At 34.8% G+C, this 19,931-nt stretch overlaps 1 protein-coding gene and 1 long non-coding RNA gene across 10 annotated transcripts in view; one reads left to right on the forward strand and one right to left on the reverse strand.

Moving 5' to 3' along the window:
• The window catches only part of LOC126914680 (pyrokinin-1 receptor-like), a 34,204-nt gene that overhangs the window by 5,466 nt on the left and 8,807 nt on the right, over nt 1-19,931 (forward strand). Inside the window, exons 2-5 of one of the 8 annotated variants that reach the window (XM_050718956.1) lie at nt 662-804; nt 873-974; nt 1,061-2,904; nt 5,832-6,238. In XM_050718956.1, the coding sequence (XP_050574913.1) occupies nt 2,420-2,904; nt 5,832-6,238 (892 nt within the window). In that variant the 5' untranslated portion in view covers nt 662-804; nt 873-974; nt 1,061-2,419. Of the gene's footprint in view, nt 1-661; nt 975-1,060; nt 2,905-5,831; nt 6,239-19,931 lie in introns of all 8 variants that reach the window. The other 7 variants (XM_050718957.1, XM_050718958.1, XM_050718954.1 and 4 more) reach the window with 7 other exon arrangements.
• On the reverse strand, nt 6,063-12,528 carry LOC126914922 (uncharacterized). Of its 2 annotated transcripts, XR_007709942.1 has the most exons (4): nt 12,420-12,510; nt 10,509-10,553; nt 10,341-10,448; nt 6,063-6,145 (listed from the first exon to the last, which is right to left on the reverse strand). It is a non-coding gene; the product is annotated as an uncharacterized LOC126914922 (long non-coding RNA). The 2 variants fall into 2 exon arrangements; XR_007709943.1 differs by lacking the exons at nt 10,341-10,448; nt 10,509-10,553 and having other exon boundaries at nt 12,420-12,528.

Below are 19,931 nucleotides of genomic sequence, written 5' to 3' on the forward strand. Positions count from 1 at the left end.
AAAGTATTAAATTTATTGTTCTATAACAAAAGACATAAAGATGAGTTAAATAGCATATGAAATTTATTTTTAAGCACATTGGAAACGTAATAAAAGATTATCGTAATCCGCGTGTATGAACATGTGCGTGTCTAGACGAAGCATCATGAAATTTAAACTAGAATCGTATCGTTACGATAAATCAAATAATTTACCGTCGCGTAGTATGAGACAAATTGATACGAAAATCGCATAGGACTCAACCATAACAGCTATAAATTATCCTCTGTCATAAAATTGTATAGATATCGATTAAAAGCATTTTAATATTAATTTATCGGCGAAGTACCGTAACAATCGTGGAAAGGGAATTGTAGAAATGTAACTTTTATCTTTATACTTTCTTTAACATTTCATATTTTTTACAATTTTAATCATTTTCCGTAAGATTTTCGATCGAACAAAGCGACAGAAAAATGATTTGAATTGAAATCGTGCGATCAATTGAAATGAGGTCAGAAATAATCGGTTCACATCGTAAACGAGATAGCTGGACAAATTTAACAGAATGATCGACTAATTGGCGTTAGTTACGTTAATAACATTGGATTGATTATTCTGATAAACAAAGAAGGAAAAATAAGAAAAGGCCAAAACTGTTCGCACATGCAAACGTTTTCAGGCATGTTTACAGTTGGTTGGATAATCAAACGACGCTCAAGTTATTTGTACGGCGTCGCGTGTTAATCGCGTCATAGATACTAATGACATACAACCAAGAATCGAATTACTATTACACAGAATAGTAGCCGAAACTATTCCGAGGTAGATCGAAGGCAACGATTAGACGAACGATCAGTATACAATTAGATCTGATTCGAACTTGATTGCAGTGACACGATTCAGATTTAATTTGATCGATGAATGACATAATCGACAACTAGACGCTTAAACTGGAATACGTAATTAATAAAATCACCTGCTATTACGATACGGTAAGTAAAATTGAAATCGTCGAACATTTCCATCCGAACGAAAGAGAAAATGAAGAGGTAAAGTTTGTGCGATTGAAAAATTCCAGAGTTAAATGTAGGAAAATTCCAGAGTTAGATATATGAAAATTCTTATATACATAATAAGAAAGAAATTCATAACAAAATCTAGAAAAAGTTTTGGATGAAAATCGTTGAAATTTTAAATTTCATAGTAAGATTGAAAGGACTTGTTTTTATTAAAATTAAAAAGTTTGTACCAGAAGCCAAAGGAAATTACGTCGAAAATTAAAAGTCCCTGATAAAAATCGAAAATGATGTCGTGAAAATTTAAAATCTCGTAAGAGAAATTGAAATAAAATTCATTAAAAAAATGTTAGACTTTTATCATGAAAATTGAAAGAACATTTTCATAAGTTAAAAAAAGTTAGGAGAGAATAGACACTTTTTCTAATAAAATCCATCTTACGGAATAATAGCATCAAATCAACGATCCAATTTCTGAGACCTACCGCAAAAAAGAACGAGACGGCGGACACGTTAGACCGGAAGTATCGTGGAAAGACAATCTCCGAGTGACAACACGTGGATTGGACGCTTAACAGTACAGTGCAACCATAATAAACTCATCCTGTCCCGTTGACGATTTTCTATTAATATGTCTCAGCGAAGACCAACGACATATTCTATTCGTCCCTGAAGATGCAATGGTCAGCCATGTTTCGATCGAACGACCGACCTATTTTTAAAGCCGCAAATTGATTCGAACGCTTTCAACCACAGAAATCGACCAATAACACTCAACAACTTATCTTCCAATATTCTTCGACTTCATAAAAATTTCGAGGCTAACTTATCGAGTTTAAATGAAGACCAAGAGAGAAGAAGTGCTCTTCGCAGACCACTTGACGCGTGGATTGATAATAAAGGCACCACGACGAGTCTGATCGAACCATCTATTCGCGTCGACCGCGGTAAATTGATTGGAATTGACTTAATCGTCCTCGAGGGATACCAAGGGTTCGTCTTTGTCCTTGGAAGCACCCGAAAATGTCGAAGAAAGACGCAACCGAACCTATCTCTCGTTGTATCGTTTGTACCGTCGTCAACAGATCTTCAAAACAGACCTTTATGATACACCGAAGCTTATGAGACTTCGACTTACAAAGAGAACATGCGGTGATTTATCCTTTCGATCGATTACCACATCGATTACGATTAAACGAAAGAAACGAAGGCGATTCGAATTCGATCGAAACGATGGAATAAAAAATTCGCGGAAACTTTCTTTGGCGAAATGTAAATGTTAAAAAAATCGAATAAAACATTTACAGAGACTTTCGCTGCAATTAATGTTAATTTTATACTAGTCAATCGTTCAAAAAGCTAGTCAACGTTATCCGATTTCACAGAATCTCTCGGAATCACCCGGAATCTCGTCGAGAAAAATGATTTCGTCGAACAAGTCGGTCGGTTCGGAAGGATCGATAATAATCGTAGATAGCATGAGGTTGGCCGGAAGTCACGAAGATTCGCTGGCCTCTGAAGGTACATGGGAGAATTACACGGGACCAATCGCCGAATATTTGCAACAGGAAAATTGTTCGACGGTCAGGCGGGATCCGTTGTACATCGTTTTACCGATCACGGTGATCTATGCGGTGATCTTCCTCACCGGATTAATCGGCAACGTGTCCACTTGTGTTGTGATCGCGCGTAACAAGTCGATGCACACGGCCACCAACTACTATCTGTTCAGCTTGGCCGTTTCTGATTTACTGCTGCTGATATCCGGCCTGCCTCCAGAGATGTACTACATCTGGTCGCATTTCCCGTACGTGTTTGGCGAGGCGTTCTGCATTATTCAAAGCTTCGCCGCGGAGACGTCCGCGAACGCCACAGTTCTGACCATCACCGCCTTCACCGTCGAAAGGTTTGTAACCAATTTGAATTGAATCATCGACTTGAGAATACAAACCGACGAACTCGTAGACTGTTCTTAAATTTAGTATTTCGCTCTTTCTTGTTTATTATTCTTGGACATGGATGTTTGTGCAAGTTCACGCTTTTACTGCCGTTCATTGTTATTTAGACATTTAAATTTGTTAATGTCCGGATATTTGTTATTGAAGTGACTAAAAAGTAGAATCTAAAGAAATATTTGTTCACTTACTAAAAATTATACCTGAGATGGCGAACGTTTATGCAAATGCATGCTTTTATTTTTATTATTTATCTTTATTTTGGATTTTCCTTTCCGCTTAAGGAACAATATTTTTTTAAATATCCGATATACTGTACGTATAACAGAAAGAAATAACATAATTGAATAACATTCATTTGTTATTACGTAGAAACTTACGATCGAATTAAAGTTTCCGAAGATACGTAAGATTTTTTGTGGCCTGTGCTTTAGTCCCGACCCCGTCGAAATTATTGACATAGAATGATGGTTTTTGAAGACATCAAGAGGGTTGAAAGGGTTAAAGAGCCACGTCAAACGGTTGTAGTCTTCTTTTACTGTTTAGCATTCCTTCCAATTAGACGATCGATCGAACCAGTTGCGTTTAAGGATCTGTTCGCCTCAAAACGTCAATCTAAATCGCCAGGTGTTTAGTTCAGTAAATGGTGCAATCTTGTAGTTCATTTTACGTAGCTAACATCGTTTTTTTTTTTTTCTTTTTTTTATTTGGAACAATTTTACAATCAATTCTCATTGAGAATTGTAAGTAAATTATTCTGGCGTGGTATATTATAACTTGAATAATTAGTGTTTATCGTATGTTTGATTCTAGTTGAATCTAATGAGCCAACATCGTTAACGAAGTTTTTGTTAACGAAGAAAACGTTAAACCTTCTGATTTTAGCTCTATTTTACGCGGCTTTCGTTGCTTTGCCCACGTAGCATATAAAATTTTCCTCCGAGCATGATAATTAATTTTTAATTAAAAAGGTTAACATAATAAAAGATGAAAAGGATCTTCGATCTCAAATTTCCATAGACTTGTTAACCTTTTTACGATAAAAGGAGCATAGAAACGGATTGAAAGAATATTTTATCTTCAATTTTCTCGCAGCACTTAATTTTAATTTTCCAGCCTTATATGTACTTTTGTTTCTTTTCTCTTTTTGTTTTGTTTTTAATATCACCTTTAGAAAATTTTTCATCTCCTTTCTAATAAATCATGGATTTATAAAATCGTGAAACGTAACAGGTATAGACATAACAGTTTATAAAATCGATACATAACATTTTTCTACGAGGTTCCCAATAAATATCGCCGTAAATTAAATCGCTCTCGACCTTTTCAACGTTTTCGCCTGAAAATATCAAGCCTTCAGGGTGTACAGCTACATGTCATCCCCTTGTCACGCAGAAATTCGCAGAACTGTCTAAAGTAACCCTTGCTGGTTGACACAAATAAAGCGTGTCCAATTCTCTGGGACCTTCTTTTTCTTATCTCTTATTTCTGCCTAAGTAAACCGCTACGATCTTTGCTTTCTTGATCTTGCTGTAACTCTATTCTGCGACGAATGATTGCGGAAATCGTGATAGAATGGATGATAGATACACTCGAACGCTCGTTAAGAGACAGATCGACATCTTCCGCAAATTATGATTAATATCTTGTTAAACTCAGCTAGAATCGTTTTTCTTGTTTACTTTGAAATGTTTTACATGATTAAAAATGTTGCATTCTTTAATGTTCACAGTAATGTTTCGTGTTTCTTTTCTTTTTTTCTTTTTTCATTTTTTAAGGGAAAAATGATACTCCAGAGGGTAAAGCACTTTCCCCCATTTTGTTCTGTTTTCCCTAGCTTTACTTTTATAAATCGTTTCATCTTCGTTAATAATTTCTATCATGACAAGTTGACAAAACCTTTTTCTGGATACAGAGAAGCTTCTTCTCTTGGAAGAGGGAATATTCTTGGAAACGCAAGTAACAGTCACTTGTCTACGAAGATAGCACTGTTTCTTCTAGAAATCAGAATATTTACCTTGAATACGTATCGCATGTTTTACTACAATACGGCTTTCCTTCTACTCGTATTGAAATTGGAAAATTCTTAGTAAACTTGAAACTTAAAATAACAACTTCTTTTGCCCCTGTTAATTATTTCTTATAATATTATAGATTATACATAAAATTTTTCATTGTACAAAGAGAATTTTACCCTTTTGTTTCCTTTAAAAAAAGGACTACAATACGCCGTCTATTCCTCGCTCCAATTGCACAAATTTGATACTTAAAACGGTTGCAAATTGCAGAAATGTCGTCAGCTGAAACGAACGAATATAGAAGTAAGCGTATCTTGGAGTTAACATTATGCATTCGAAATGTACGATCGCGTTTATCTAAATGAATAAAACGGAAGCAAAGAAGCAATGGTAAGAGTAGTGAGATCTCGAGGCAATCGTAACGAATTCGCATTAGTTAAGCCCGCGAGTAAACGAAATTTCGTACTATCTACGAAAAGTTAGCACCATGAAAATGAAATATACAGCCCAAAAGACGCTTCGTTGCAAAATAAGGATACACGAAAGCACTTTTGTGTAGTCACTTTATTACACAATAAATGTTCCAAAACCGACACAATACAACGATAGATGCAACAATAAATTCGAGAGTAACTACAATATTTACTTCCGGTATTCCTCAGTGAACACAGCACGTCATCCATTATCGCACATTTATCTCCATTTTCCGGTTCGCTAACGTGTTTCCACGATGTCAGCTTCGTTAAAGTTCCTGCTAACAAGTGGCTCCCAAAAACCGTTCTTTCCCTCTATTTTTTCTCTCTTTTTTTTTTTTTTTAACTTGATAGAAAAATGGCGAATAACGCGTGTTCCACTTTCAGGTACGTCGCAATCTGTCATCCTTTTATCTCGCACACGATGTCGAAACTGTCCCGGGCGGTGAAGTTCATCATAATAGTTTGGCTGCTGGCGCTATGCATGGCCGTGCCACAGGCGGTTCAATTTGGCATCGTTTACGACTATCGCAACGGCTCGGTGGTCCTGGACTCGGCTCAATGCTCCATCAAGAGGTATCTGATAAGACACTCCTTCGAGATATCCACCATGCTGTTCTTCGTCCTGCCGATGACCATCATCACCGTTCTCTATGTACTGATCGCGATTAAGTTAAGACGATCCAGACTGTTGTCAGCTACTGCGAAGAGGAACCATTTGTCAGCTGGATCCATTCACGGCGATAGCGGAAGAGGAAAAAGCGCCGCACAGAGAAACGTTATTCGAATGCTGGGTAAGTGGAACGTTTCTTTGATTTTATATCTTTTTCCTTTTTCTTTTTTCTTTTGTTATGAAATGTGACAGGGCAGTCGAAGCGACCGACTGGTTTGTAATATTTTGAGAGTCAACTGTCAATTGATAGCGTCGGGCCATTGGAAACGATTTAGATTAAATTACGCAACTTTTGGAATTTGTTAGTTTGTGACTGATTTTTTTTTGTTTATTGATCTCTATCACGGAGGATGTAAAATACGAAGTAGAATAGAATAAATGTTGGTAATCGAATATAAATCGATATAGTCATCTGTAGCACAATATTATTTATTTGAGATTTAATACAATAGGGATGAGGGTCTGTTGAAATTCTCAAGGGAAAGATAAATGAGGGTATTTTGTTTGGGATATTTAGGAATTTAAGGATGTCATGGAAGTTTTACCTGTGAAAGTTTTCTATGAAAAATATTGTAGATTTGCATGGAAATTTTGTGTAAGAGATACGACAGCTACAATCGCATTTTCCTTCTAAACTTGACATAGATTTTTTATTTATATTTAATACATATTACAGTGGTCTGTATTGTATTCAAAAATTTCCAAATTCAAAGTTACAGCTATATAAATATATCAAAGCCAAGAACCGGTTATATGACCATATATTAAACACAAAATTCTCCTAAGAAATGTCATCTGCATCAATTAAGGATCCATTTGCAATTTTATTAACGATGTGCAATAATAAATATCAAAATCTATCTCGTTACACACAGACTTGAAACCGGTTTGAAAGATCCCGTAAGTTTGACAAGTTGCTAAATTAACGAAGAAAAGTAAGAAACATACGTAGCCGAGATTCACCTGGATAGTTTCGAAGTGGTTGTTCGACTTATTGTTCGTCGATCTGCGATCACCAGGAGGGAGGAAAAGCATAATACGTTCGATGCCGAGGAGATTCGTAGGTTTACGGTCCTATAAAAATAGTTTCTACTACTGTGATAAATTCTTTTACGAGTGTCGAGGCGCTTTCGTTTGACGCGAAAAATTTATCGTGCCAGGATGCACTTACCGTGTCTCGAATTGTCACGATTATCGCTGTTCAATCAGAAATTAAAGTAACATAAAGAAGCAGACAAAGTGGAGTTTTTCTTTTAACCAGAATAAACAGATTTAATGTCGGTTTATTTAAAGCTGTATCTTTTCCTGTAAATATTCAGGGTCATGAGTATCAAAGTCACTTATCGAAGATCAATCTGAGAAATGATCCGGAAATTCTTAAAACTTTGCAGCAACTTGTCATCTGATTTGGAACTTTTAAAGATAAATAGGATTGGTAGAAATTATAGCACCTTGAGATAAATAAAGAATTCTGGTATATATATTCAGTGTTACAATAAAAATATCATTTTTATGTATATCGTGATAAAATCGATAACACTAAATCTCTTTTCATTCATATTCATTAGGTCTCTTTGAAATAAAGTCATTGCTTCAACTAATTCTGCAAGACAGATTAATTTTTCTATTGTATTTGTTCTTATCTAAATCAAAATTTCGATTCAGATTTGTCCCGCGTAATTCGTATAAAATTAGTTCAATGAAACTTAGATTATAAGACAGTAAAGTGTAAACACGTACGATTCTTAGTTCGTCGTGTTTCTCGTCCGTAATTGTTGTAAATAGCTCCACAAATGTTTGTATATTTCGTATGCAGATAAAATCACGTTTGATTAATCGTTTCCTTATTACTATAATTATCGCGTTTTATATAAAACCAAGAGATATTCTATTATTTATGAAAGAGAACGTACACTGTACGATTGTACGTGTGGCGTAGTTTCGTGACACGATTTTTTATGTAGTCGAACTTTCGTCAGGGTAATACGCAAAACAGAACAGACGAGAAAGCGCTATTTCAAGAGCAACGCCTTCTTTCACGGGGATATTCATCTGTCGTTAATTTTATTTGTTTTCTACGAAAATCGTCCTTCATGCTATTCCTTCCACCGGATGTACGTATTTTTGAATGACGAATGCATTGAACAAAATATCACACAGAAAGGTCGGACTATTTTGTCTTCTATCATTTTATATTGGGAGCGTGAAAGTTTAAATTTATGGAAGAATGTATTTCTCTGGCGTGAAATCGTATCTCTGTGAGAGTATCGCATTTTCACATTTTCACAGAATCGAGTTCCTGTCGATTCTTTATCGAGTTACCGTAATAGTTGTTGTCATTCAACTCGCACGCGATCTTCCATAGTATTTTATCGAATTTTTCTGTACAATATTTATTCTTATTGATACCTTGCGAATTTCTTGCGAAGTTGCCGCAAAGTAGCCAATAAATTTCCCAAGAGAATTCCTTTCCAATTTTCATATACATCAAATTTTATTGAAGTAATTACTTCTAGGAAAACTCAACACTTTTCTTTTGTATCGCCACTACCTGGATACCGCCGCTACGAAGAAAATAGAATTTAGCGAAGTAAAAAAATAAAAAAAAAAGGGAGGTCCATATTATTGTGCTCTTGAACATGAATGTTGATTGGATTACAAAGTCTAGAAACAAAGAACTATAAGTAGACTTTTATTGACTTTCTCTTGTTGCTTTCAATTAGAGTTACACAGCAAGGTTCATTTTTTTGGTAATTTCCTTTGCTATAAATATATCGACGTGCTCCCTATCAGTATACACTATACTTATACTTATTTCAATATATTTCTATTACACATTCATCCACGCGTTTCTCGACAAATTTCAATAGAGTTCTTAGAAAATTCATGTATAGTTCTTTTACAACTCCTACGGCGTTCTTACACAGCTCTTATAGCTAGAAGCTATTAGATTTTACTAGAGACTTTTTAGAAGCTTCCGTTCTTTAGTAATGCTTTTTTAAAGCTCTCGTAGATTTTCTATCAAATCTTCGCAGAATTCGTACGGAATTAATGTAACGCGTTCTTCTAAAGAATAATTAATAGAATTCTTCTGAAATGTGCGTAGAGTTGCTGTGGACTTTTCATCAAGTTCTAGTAGAGTTTCTTCAATTCTTCTAAAACTCTCTGAAAATTCCTATCGAGTTTCAATAGAGTTTCCGTAGAATACGTTTAGATTTCTGTTAAAACTATCGTAGCATTTTCGTTGAATTGCTATAGAATCTCCTCAGAAGATTCTGATTAAGCTCCTAACGATCTATCGTTCGGATTTTGACAAAAATTTCCAGCCAAGTTTCACTTTTTATCGAGCTTTTTTGTACTCTCAGCGAATTCTTCTTTTGTTCCGATTAGATTCTCGACAGGTTCCGCGATCATTTGCTTTATTATTATGGTTCTTATCAGGTTTCCTTGTCGAATGGCCATCGTGAATCGAATTCTTTCATCGTGATCGCCTTCTAGAAATTCTCATTTGCGAAAAAACGAAACGAAAAAATATCACCCGTCCAACTAGTAACCAGCAACATGTCCGGCGATTGAATCGACGGCCGTAAATTCGATCAACGCAGGTTCCAGATAACTATTCCTCGAAACCTTTTCGGTCGCGCGTACACGCTCCCATCAAGATGCCGAAAAGGTAGCCTCGTAAAATCGTACGACCTCGTGATTTCGGTTAGTTTATGGGAATGTGTCAACCACAACCCTCGTATTCTGGTTTATCCATATCGAGATGAATGAATGGATTCATAGTCCCTTAAATGTAGACAACGTAAAAATCGAGTTCGTTATGTGTCTTTCAATCTTTTGATTAATCAGTTGTTCAATTGGAACGTTCGCGAAATATAAAGAAATTAGTTCTTTTCTAAATTAATAATTAACTTTTTCGAAACTATGTCTATTATTGGTTGTTATTGTGATCGCTCGGATCATCGAATAAGAAATAATGTAATATACCGTGTCATTTTTCAAAACCTGATCCTTCGAATAATCTTAAATAATAGAACTTATATTTACATTTTACATTTGTATTTGACGATGTACTGTTGAGGTTATTAGATGAATAAAGAGGGAAAACGCGTGGATAAAGTTTAAGGTACAAAATGTATATATTTAATTTAATAGAGAAGTGTAATAATAGGTAGGAATACAATTTGAGCTGGTCCAGATCCGCACGCTAGCAGTGCTACCTTATAACTGAAAACATCGAAGCCAACGTCGCCTGTCTACTGTTTATGGTCTGCCTTCATGCTAGTCTTTTGTCTATATGCTGTCGATCGCTTCAGCGCTTGAGAAAACTAAAAAGACCAGATGTGGAGTTTTCGTAGAAGTGGTGACCACTTCAACATGTACAATACCTCGTTCAATTTTTCTAAATTAAGTTCTTCGGTGCAACATAGTTCCTGAAACTCATATTAGCATTTTTATTATCCCGTCCCAAATTAATGTTCTTAATCATTTGCCCTATTATGGCGAACAGTACGACACAATGAATCGGGGTTATCTCTTTTGGTGAATTTTCTAGAAACGTTGCACGATTTCCTCGATATTCTCAAACTTTCGGCTGGACACACGGATAGAAGATAATTATTTCTCTACCACTTTCTTGCTGGTAGCGTCTGCTTACTAGCCTGCTACTACCACATTTCTTTCTTAATGTAACTGCACCCCTTTCCCACTTTCGACTTTCTTAACGATCCAATAACAATTCGCTGAAGTAGAAACACTTTAACCGAAACTAGCACGAAATTCCTTACGTCAGTCCAGATTCAAACTTGAACCTGTGCCATCTTTTTAATGAAGTCAATTTCGTGCACCGATTAAATATCAAAAGTCAAGTAGCACCATTAACGTTATTACCAAACCATAGAAAAAGACAAGGTTTACACTCTATAGGAATCAAATATTTTACAAGACACGTGTTACCACAAAAATAATGCGAAATGAAACTGCATCAAGGGAAAAATATATAAAATATGTATTTCGAGCACGTGAAGTCACCGGCTGTGTGCATTGCGTCCATTTTACATGGAGATTTCATGTTTCCCTTATAAATATTGCAATTTTACTTGGTCACGCACTGCAATATTCATATCGAAATTACCGAACGAAAGAGTTTGTAAAATAAAGAGTTGATGTATCGTATAAAAATATCTGTTTCTGTTCCATGGAATTGATCGTAATTTTCAAATAGGAAGCCTTTCGCTTAAATCAAATATGCTTACTGTCTTTATATTTGACATCGGATTTTAAGATCCGTAAGATCCAATGAACTTTAAAAAGTTCGACTCAAAATTCTGTGTTGCATTAAGAAATTCTTTCGTCGATGGTCTGTCGAAGCAAAGAAAGTTGCTATTGCTGTAACACTAATTTTGAAACGATACCGAGACTGGTAAAATGCATAGAATTGAATTGTGACAGCAATCAACTACATACGATATTGATAATTGTACGATATGCAAAGTAAAAGTGTAAGTGGAACCAATTTGAAAACTGCATAAATAATAATTTTAATGAAAATTATTGATTCAAATGAATATTATACGATTCCATATCTTTTACTACGTATTATTTGATTTTTTCCTATCATTCGTATTTTTTAGAATTTCAAGATCATCTTCGATATTTAGAATGGTAGTTAAAAAGTTTTGTTCGTCAAGAGAGACGTAGATAATATTAGAGGAAAAGTTCTACGATTTATATTAAAATGATCGTTGAACGACTTTTAAAGAGATCCGACTACGTTTTTGTCGGTCGACTTCGTTTCGGAATTCGGTATTTCCGCTATATTTGATTTTTTGTCGCTTATTATATTCTACTTGTAGATCGCGAAAGATTCTACTTCAGTGGGAACGCTGCTCCTTAACGATGTCGGTTGTTATTCTCGCCAGAATGGCCGATGTCGTTGATTTCAAGTTTGCACATTTTTTCCACATTATAGAGCCCCGCGTATATCGTAATTGGCAATACTTTTCAAGAGGGATAACGTTTTCGAGCTAGGTAGTAATTTGTTTTAAAGGAAAATATCTTTTAATAGAATTTTGAAGAATTTCCCACCGTGAAATTGCAAAATTAATTGAGAAATTACGTTTGAGAATTTATATTTGAAAACTTTGTAATAAAATTGATAGGACTCTCTTTTTTCTCCATTCACTTTAGATGGACTTGAAATTCGTTTCCTTGTAGTAAGACACTTTTTAATCAGATTTTCTCGGATCTTGCAACTCGCAACTTCGTTTTCAATATGCATTGGAAATAAGAATACTTACTTCCAGGACAACGGATGAATAAGTCGAAGTTCCATCTTGTGTTAAAACTCGGCTCAAACTCGTGACATCTTTCCATAACTGTTGCACGTTTGAAGGATTCGACTCGTTTAGGAGTGAACAAAATTTATGACAATCGTTATGATATTTTCATTGCAATGATAGGAATGGTTAAGCATCGCATGAAATAATAAAGTTTCTTTATCCTCTCATAAACGTTGAATTATAGCTGTAGGAAACTTTGGCTGGAATACCTCGTAACTATTCTCGTATCAAACTTGCATTTCTATTTATAATGTTTTGTGTTTCATCAGAGTATTCGAATAAAAAGCCTTGAATTTTAGCTAATCGATCGTGCATCGTTCAGCATGATTTGAATTTGACTTTGCACAGAAATTTATTCGATAGTGAAAACAATTATTTAAGAACATTTTGATCTTCGTTTATCACTGTAACGTTCAACAGATATCTCTGATATGAACCTCTACACTCAGTGATAAGGCTCGTAAACTTAACTTCCTACTGTCGAAGCCCTTTTGACGACATATCAATCTTTAAACTACAAAATGACTCGACAAAACTTAATGGAAGACTTATGTCACGTCCTCGTGAAAAATTGTCGGTTTAACGAAATTCTAAAATATTTCAAAGTCCGTAACATTAATTCGAATTTAAATTGCGACACGAAAAGTTCCTGTTAAGATTCATTTTAATTCTCCATATATTCCAAATAATCCCTCGCAGCATTTTCGTCAAATGAAAATTAATTTCTCCATCTGAAACTTTCCTCTTCGAATATAATGCCTTCCCACCAATAATCTATAAACGCAAACCGGAAGTCTCGTGTATTCATAGTTTCTAACTTCCTGAATGAACTAGCACCACGGAAATCGCTCAAACATTATTCCAACTCGTGATTTACGAGACATTTGTAGTCAGAGTCCGAAAACACCGCAAACAGACCATTAAACGCCACCTTAGTGCGACCCATTCACCCTTTATCTCCTTTAATCCCTTGCTAACTGTTCTTTTAGCTTTTTACCGTTAAACGACCATGTCATGTACTCATTCTTTTCTGGACATTTCGGTGGCAACCCGCTGCCTTTTTATACTCGTGTTAAGTGAAAATCGCCTTGTCTCGTTCGTGGATTTACGAGGTGTGGCGCGTGCAATCGATAAACGACCACTTATCGCCGATACACCACGAATAGATTGCATTTAATTTGCGATACTAAGTGATTTATAATTAACCCACCGATGAACAATGTTGCGTCAATTCGATATATTGTTGGGCTTTTTTCTTTGGTCAACGTAGAGACATTTAGGAATTCCTTTAACACAGCATTTACTTTGATATTTATAATGCAATTTATAATTTCTTAATTTAGGATTTCTCATGTACATTCAGATATTTCTGAATCATTGATGCAATATCTAATTTGCAATACTTTTTTTTTCTTAGGTAACATAGATATTTGAGAATTCTTAAATATGTCTGATTTGTAATATTTTTTTATTTCACCTAAATATTCCCGAATTTATTTGTTTAATCTCGCATTAATGCAATATCTCATTCGCAATTGCACGTGTCAGTAAATATCCCCGAATGTTTCCTTTTATGGCGATTAACGAAGTATCCATAATTTCCCCTCCCTCCTACGTTCAATTTAAATTCGATGCGATGAACATTGTTTATCGATACATGTACGTTTTAAACAAATACAGCTAAAAAATAATTATCATTCGTTTCCTCGTAGTAAATTCGTGGAAAGCTTACAACGTTGTATTTGATTAAAACAGGAAGTGGGAATTATTTATTATGAACGCCTGCCAAAAAGCGCGTCTGAAAAAAAGCATTCTTTACGTCTTATTTAGAAAGACGGGACTTTGAAATTTTCGAAATATCGTCGAAAAGGATTCATACCCTGCTGGAATGATATGTCACGCTAAGATCGTTTAATTTTATCCTAGGAAAATTTATTTCTATCTTGGATCGTATCTTCGGAGCTAGGAATTCCATTCGGTTTGTTCGATTTACAACAGTGAGAACGGAATTAAGAAACAGGAATATGAATTCGCGAAACACAGAGAGTTCGCACACGGTTAGTGTAAGCAGATCGATCAGGAAATAGATCGTATTCTAGCATGACCTCGTGGAATCTTATACAAACCGGCTCTGCCAAAATACAGCTGTAAATAGATGCCTCGAGATGGTATGTTGCTGCTTGTTACGGAACGCGTTCGAGAAATTGTCCGTTGACATAACGATGGCGATGCTTCTTTGCATCGTCAGACTTTATCCTTTTACGCTCGATGTATACGCTACTTTGTATTTTAATAAACTAACTAAATCAACCAAACGATAAATATATCCGTTTTCGATAAAGCAAACTTCGAGCTTTAGCGCATTATGTCTTCTTTATTAAACCAGACGAAGAAACGTGTTTCTATTATCCATAATTAAATGTTTAGCATTATTAAAATAATTTTTAGTATTGGGACGAGTTTTTAGATATTGGAACAATCCTTTTCACGATTGAGCAAAAAGAAATGTTTCGTTGAAACGTTGCAAGCTGCACAATATTTATTATTCTCTCTAGCCATTTTGTAATCTCTTCTTTATTATTCTCCACCTGTTCTTACAAATAAATAGCTCTATCTTTAACATAGATTTGCAATAATTGTAAAATAGCAAATTTATAGGATATATAAGAAGTTGCGAATGCTTGTTTTATCTCACTGTTACTTAGGAGGGTGACTTTTCATTCCCACCAACAACAGATTTGCTCTTCACATGGAGAAACTAGCTTCATCCAAGGTTTTCCTCTCTCTTTTTCTTTTTCGTTTCTGTTTTTGTAACTTGGTCAACAGGAATTCACCAGTTTTTGGTGGGTTTTGATCGTTGCCGATGGTAGAGCTGCATATTATACTTAGAATAGATACACACTGACGTTGGAGAGAGGTTTATGAGAGAGATACTGTGCGCTTTATATTGAGAAATGCGAACACGAGATCTCTGTATATACAATGTACATGTACATATATCCTTTCAGTGTAAGTTTTGAATATATAAGATTGTTTTTCACCGATTTATTTTATCAACTAAATAAAGCGTCGTACAGTGCGACGTGCAATAGACAGGTTTCTTCTTTGTTAGACTCTGATCATTATCAGACTTTGATCTTATTATTCTCCTTGTTCTCCCAAAAATCGATAGATGATTAGTAAAAATCGTTTGTACATCAAAATTTAATTATTTGAAAATTACCTCACTCGTTCGTTATATTAGGTCGTCCGAAAAGTTTCTTTCGTTTTATAAGGAAATAATGGGTGTACAACATTTTCCGTTTTATATTATTTTGTCGAATTAGGTATGATCCATTTTGTTCTATCAAAATAAAGATCACAATGTTCGACAGATTAGGTTTCATGTTTGTATAAAGATGCGTCGTTGTAAAAGACGTGTATGTAAAAGAAAGACACTTTTCGGACAACCTAATACATTTCTGTTTGTTGATTCTTGTCAACCAGTGTCTGCTATATCTTCAACACGAAGAATTTGAGCAGAGATACGCGTAACTTTAATTTCCAATTAAAAAATATCTTTCTTTCTTTAACAGGCAATTTAAAAACATTGGTTCAATTCTGTATATACTTTCCTCCTATATTATTCTTTCCTCCTGCGAACTGCTACACTGGATGTTCTTAATCGTTTCAGTGAAATTTAGTGAAATAGGATTAGCGTTTGTAAAAAAATGGGAAGATTGTTTCTGGCATTGGCACTGTTTATTTAAATGTCTGTTTCATAAAATGTTTGTTTTTTAAAATGCTTATTCGAACGTCACTGTGTGTGGTCAGACAAAAAAATAAATATTCAAAATATTTCAACCGAATCAGAGAGTAGGAAAATACTAACAGAGGTTCGTTAAACAGACTTCTCAGATCCCCTCGTACCTAGTTTCGAGAAAACCACATATTACATGCATTTTTTATCTTTGCTCCGAATCCTCATCGAAATGTTGCACTCTGCGTCACGTCGATGGTACCATGAGATGCCGTGAGTTCGAGAGAAAAATGGTATTGTTACATCAACGATGACTTAATAATGTAAAAAGGTAAAATTCACGAAATTGCTTCAATACGATTTAAAAACGAACATCCAACGTGAACACATTTGACAAAGCTATTTTTCCAATGGCATCAAATCCACGTTTGTTTAAAAAACATCTACGTGAACTAATTCGTTACACAGTTAGCAGGTTTTCCGATAGAAAAATCTATCGAACCAAATACTTTTCCACGTCACTGTAACTTTCTTTATTCATGTAAAAACTAACACAGCAGCAGAATACCAGATGTTGCACAAATTTGGTGATCAGACAAGAACTAGTTCTTTCTACGAACATGGAAAAAACCTAATAGCGTGTGAGGCAACCTAAGCCGTGTCCCTTCCTGAAAGGTCCAGTATTTCGCTAGCGTTGCAGCCAGTCTTCATCAGAGTCTAATGATAATCTCATACTTACAGAGAATTTAATAAAGTGTAACCATAAGAAATACTTTGCAGGATTAACAATTTTTCTAACTGATTTTTAAACATTTTTGAAACGTGTATTCGACATATTGCGCGTGTAGTTTGAAAGTGTCGCGATATAAAATAATTCGATGAAAACGATTGTGTGTCAGAAGAAGAAACTAAGGACGAAGAATTATAAAAATAATATTCGACCGTTGTCTCATAGAGATTATTCTTTTGCCGATATTATGCGTCTAGCGAATAACTTTTGTAATCTTCTAACCGATTCTTCTGCTTATCCTACAAAGCTTGTTAGAGCCGTGTCACTTTCGAAATACACGTGCGAAACTAAATGGTCTGAGATACAAAAATGACGAGTCTATATAATAAGTCGCCGAAAGATAGATTATTGGAAACACGTGAATTTGCAAAGACCATGATTCGTTTCGTTTTTTGGAATAGGCGATGGAAAAATAATTGAAGTCGCAAGTGATGAACGGGACGAGTCTTAACCCCGTGTATAATAAATTACAGTGATTCGTTTGAGAAAATTCACGATTAACTTATTAGGAATAATTCATTCGACTATAAATCTGTCCTAGCTATTCTATAAATACATCTTTGTTCAACGTAACTACATTTGTCCTTAACGAATAAATTCATTTATTATCTGATCATTTACATATAATAAATTTATTTATACACCATTGGTGACGTTTAACATTTATCAAATTTTGTCGTTGCTGCAAAATGGCTGGCATGATACAAAGTTCATGAAAAATGAGCGAAAAAGCAGAAAAATCTCAGATAAGTCGGCTTTCCAAATTTACGAGTGCTCTAGGGGACTACTTATCTTCATCCACTATGTATTCGCCAGTGAAGAGATAACCACGACAAAAATTCCGGCCATCAAACGTGAAATCGGACCGTACGATAGATTTTCACGTGTCACGCGGATGAAAAAGTGAAATATTGTCACGAAATAAAGGTCCCTTGGCGCGGAAGCATCAACTATCGAATATCGATCTTTTTTCCATTTAGTAACTATCTAATATGGAAGAGCAAGGCAATTTAGATCTGGTCTCTTGTTGTAATTTGTTTCTCTTTTTCTACCTGTTTTTTTTTTTTTTTCAAATCGATTGGCGTCCGATTAATTTCTATTTCAATTGAAATTCCCGATCCAAGGATTGTTTGATATATCCAAGATGAAAGTTTCTCGATTCAAAGTGGCTTACAAAAATAGATTTAAGTGTAATTCCAATTTTTACAAATTGTCACATGATTCTAATTTTTTAAAATTACTGTCGAATAACAATTTAAGTATGCGATGATTTTATTTTTAATTTTACTTTGCTCAACTTAAACTGTTTCTTAGAAAGAATATTTTTCATCGAAGCTTGGATGCTTGCCACTGAATTATTCTTTCAAAAATCGGATATCGATTTATCGTTACTCTCTATTTTTTACGTCAACAGAAAAATGAAATAATTTGCACGTCATCGATGTCGCGAAGGTAATACCAGTAGAGACCAGAAGACTAACATTGAAAAGTTCGTGCATATGTATTTGCTCGATATCGATTCTTGCAATTTAGCAGATTGGATTCACGCGACGTAGAATCGAATACGGTCAACGTCCAACTGCTCGCCATTTCCCATGACTGTATAAATCATTCTCTGTCAAATATTTGCCGTGCAAACAAGCACAGTTGAGCGTGTGTTCGCGAAAAGTTTGCCGGAGAAAGACAAGCTCGTTTGAAACTCGCAATTGAAATAATCGAGTCACTCTAGCGCGTTGTTCCTTTCATTTGATAGTGGAAAAATCAAGTTAAACAAAGAGCAGATGTTTTCAGGCGAACAGTGGGCATTAAGCTTGGAAATTTATACGACTGTGAAAGATTTATGATTCTGGAACAGTTATTGGTTCGAAACCATTTTGCAATTGGCTTTCTGTTCGTTGTAATTGGGGAAATTTAATTAGAGAATTTGTGAGAATATTTATAATGATAAAAATCTAGACGTTGTTACAGAAAATCTTCTAAGGAAGATATTTTTCGTGCAAATAAATGTCTTGTATCGTTATTGCCAAAAAATTTACTGAACATTTATTAAATTCTCATAATCCTAAGTTTTCTTCCACTTTGAGTTTAATCAAATCTCTAACATATTAACATATTAAAGGACGTATCTTCATCGACAACGAAATATTCTTATATTCTTCAGTTGTTATTTTTGTTTGAAAAAACTTACGAAACTTGTTGTATCAAATTCCCATTGTTCCATCTTTTCCATTGCAACGTCGGTTGCAATCCATGTATATATATATATATCTTTTGTTATTTATCTTCTGCGTTAACTCGATGTGCAAAATGTTTAACTCGTAAAACAAGATATCTTCGTCAACGGGTAAAAATTATGTTTCCTGCAGATATATGAATCCTCACAATTCTTATACTAGGATCGTTGACAAAAATTATATACTTTTCTTACCAGCTTACCTTTCACGTTCTTTACCTCAACTGGAAAAGAAAAATCTCCAACGTGTAGAACGATGTACCTTTATTAAGAGACATAAAAATTCTATGTCCATTTAAATTCTTCTGATGCCCGACTACAAACTCACGTTCTCCTTTAATTCATATACAGCGTTATTGCACTTGGCGCAGTTTACAACGCCTTAAGTGTTAGCCTGTATTTTTTAAATGACTCGCGCTAAACATCCTGTCACGAAACAGCCAACGTTAATTAGGAGACTGAGAAATTGCGTAAAAGTAGTTACGGGAATATTACTTGAAAGTTAAATGAATCCGGATATTGTCTCGATTGTCTATTTATAGGAGAAACTGAAATTCAAATGAAAACGATAAATCGTTCATGAAAATGGACGAGCAACAATGTGTCGTTCGAGTTGGTAATATATCGCATCGCATGATACGTCCACTTAAACGATAGATGTTCCTACGATGACGATTTTCCGTCTTTGATTCGAAGTTTATTTTTAGT

The sequence above is a fragment of the Bombus affinis genome, chromosome 3 (assembly GCF_024516045.1).
Source record: "Bombus affinis isolate iyBomAffi1 chromosome 3, iyBomAffi1.2, whole genome shotgun sequence".
Lineage (NCBI taxonomy): Eukaryota > Metazoa > Arthropoda > Insecta > Hymenoptera > Apidae > Bombus > Bombus affinis.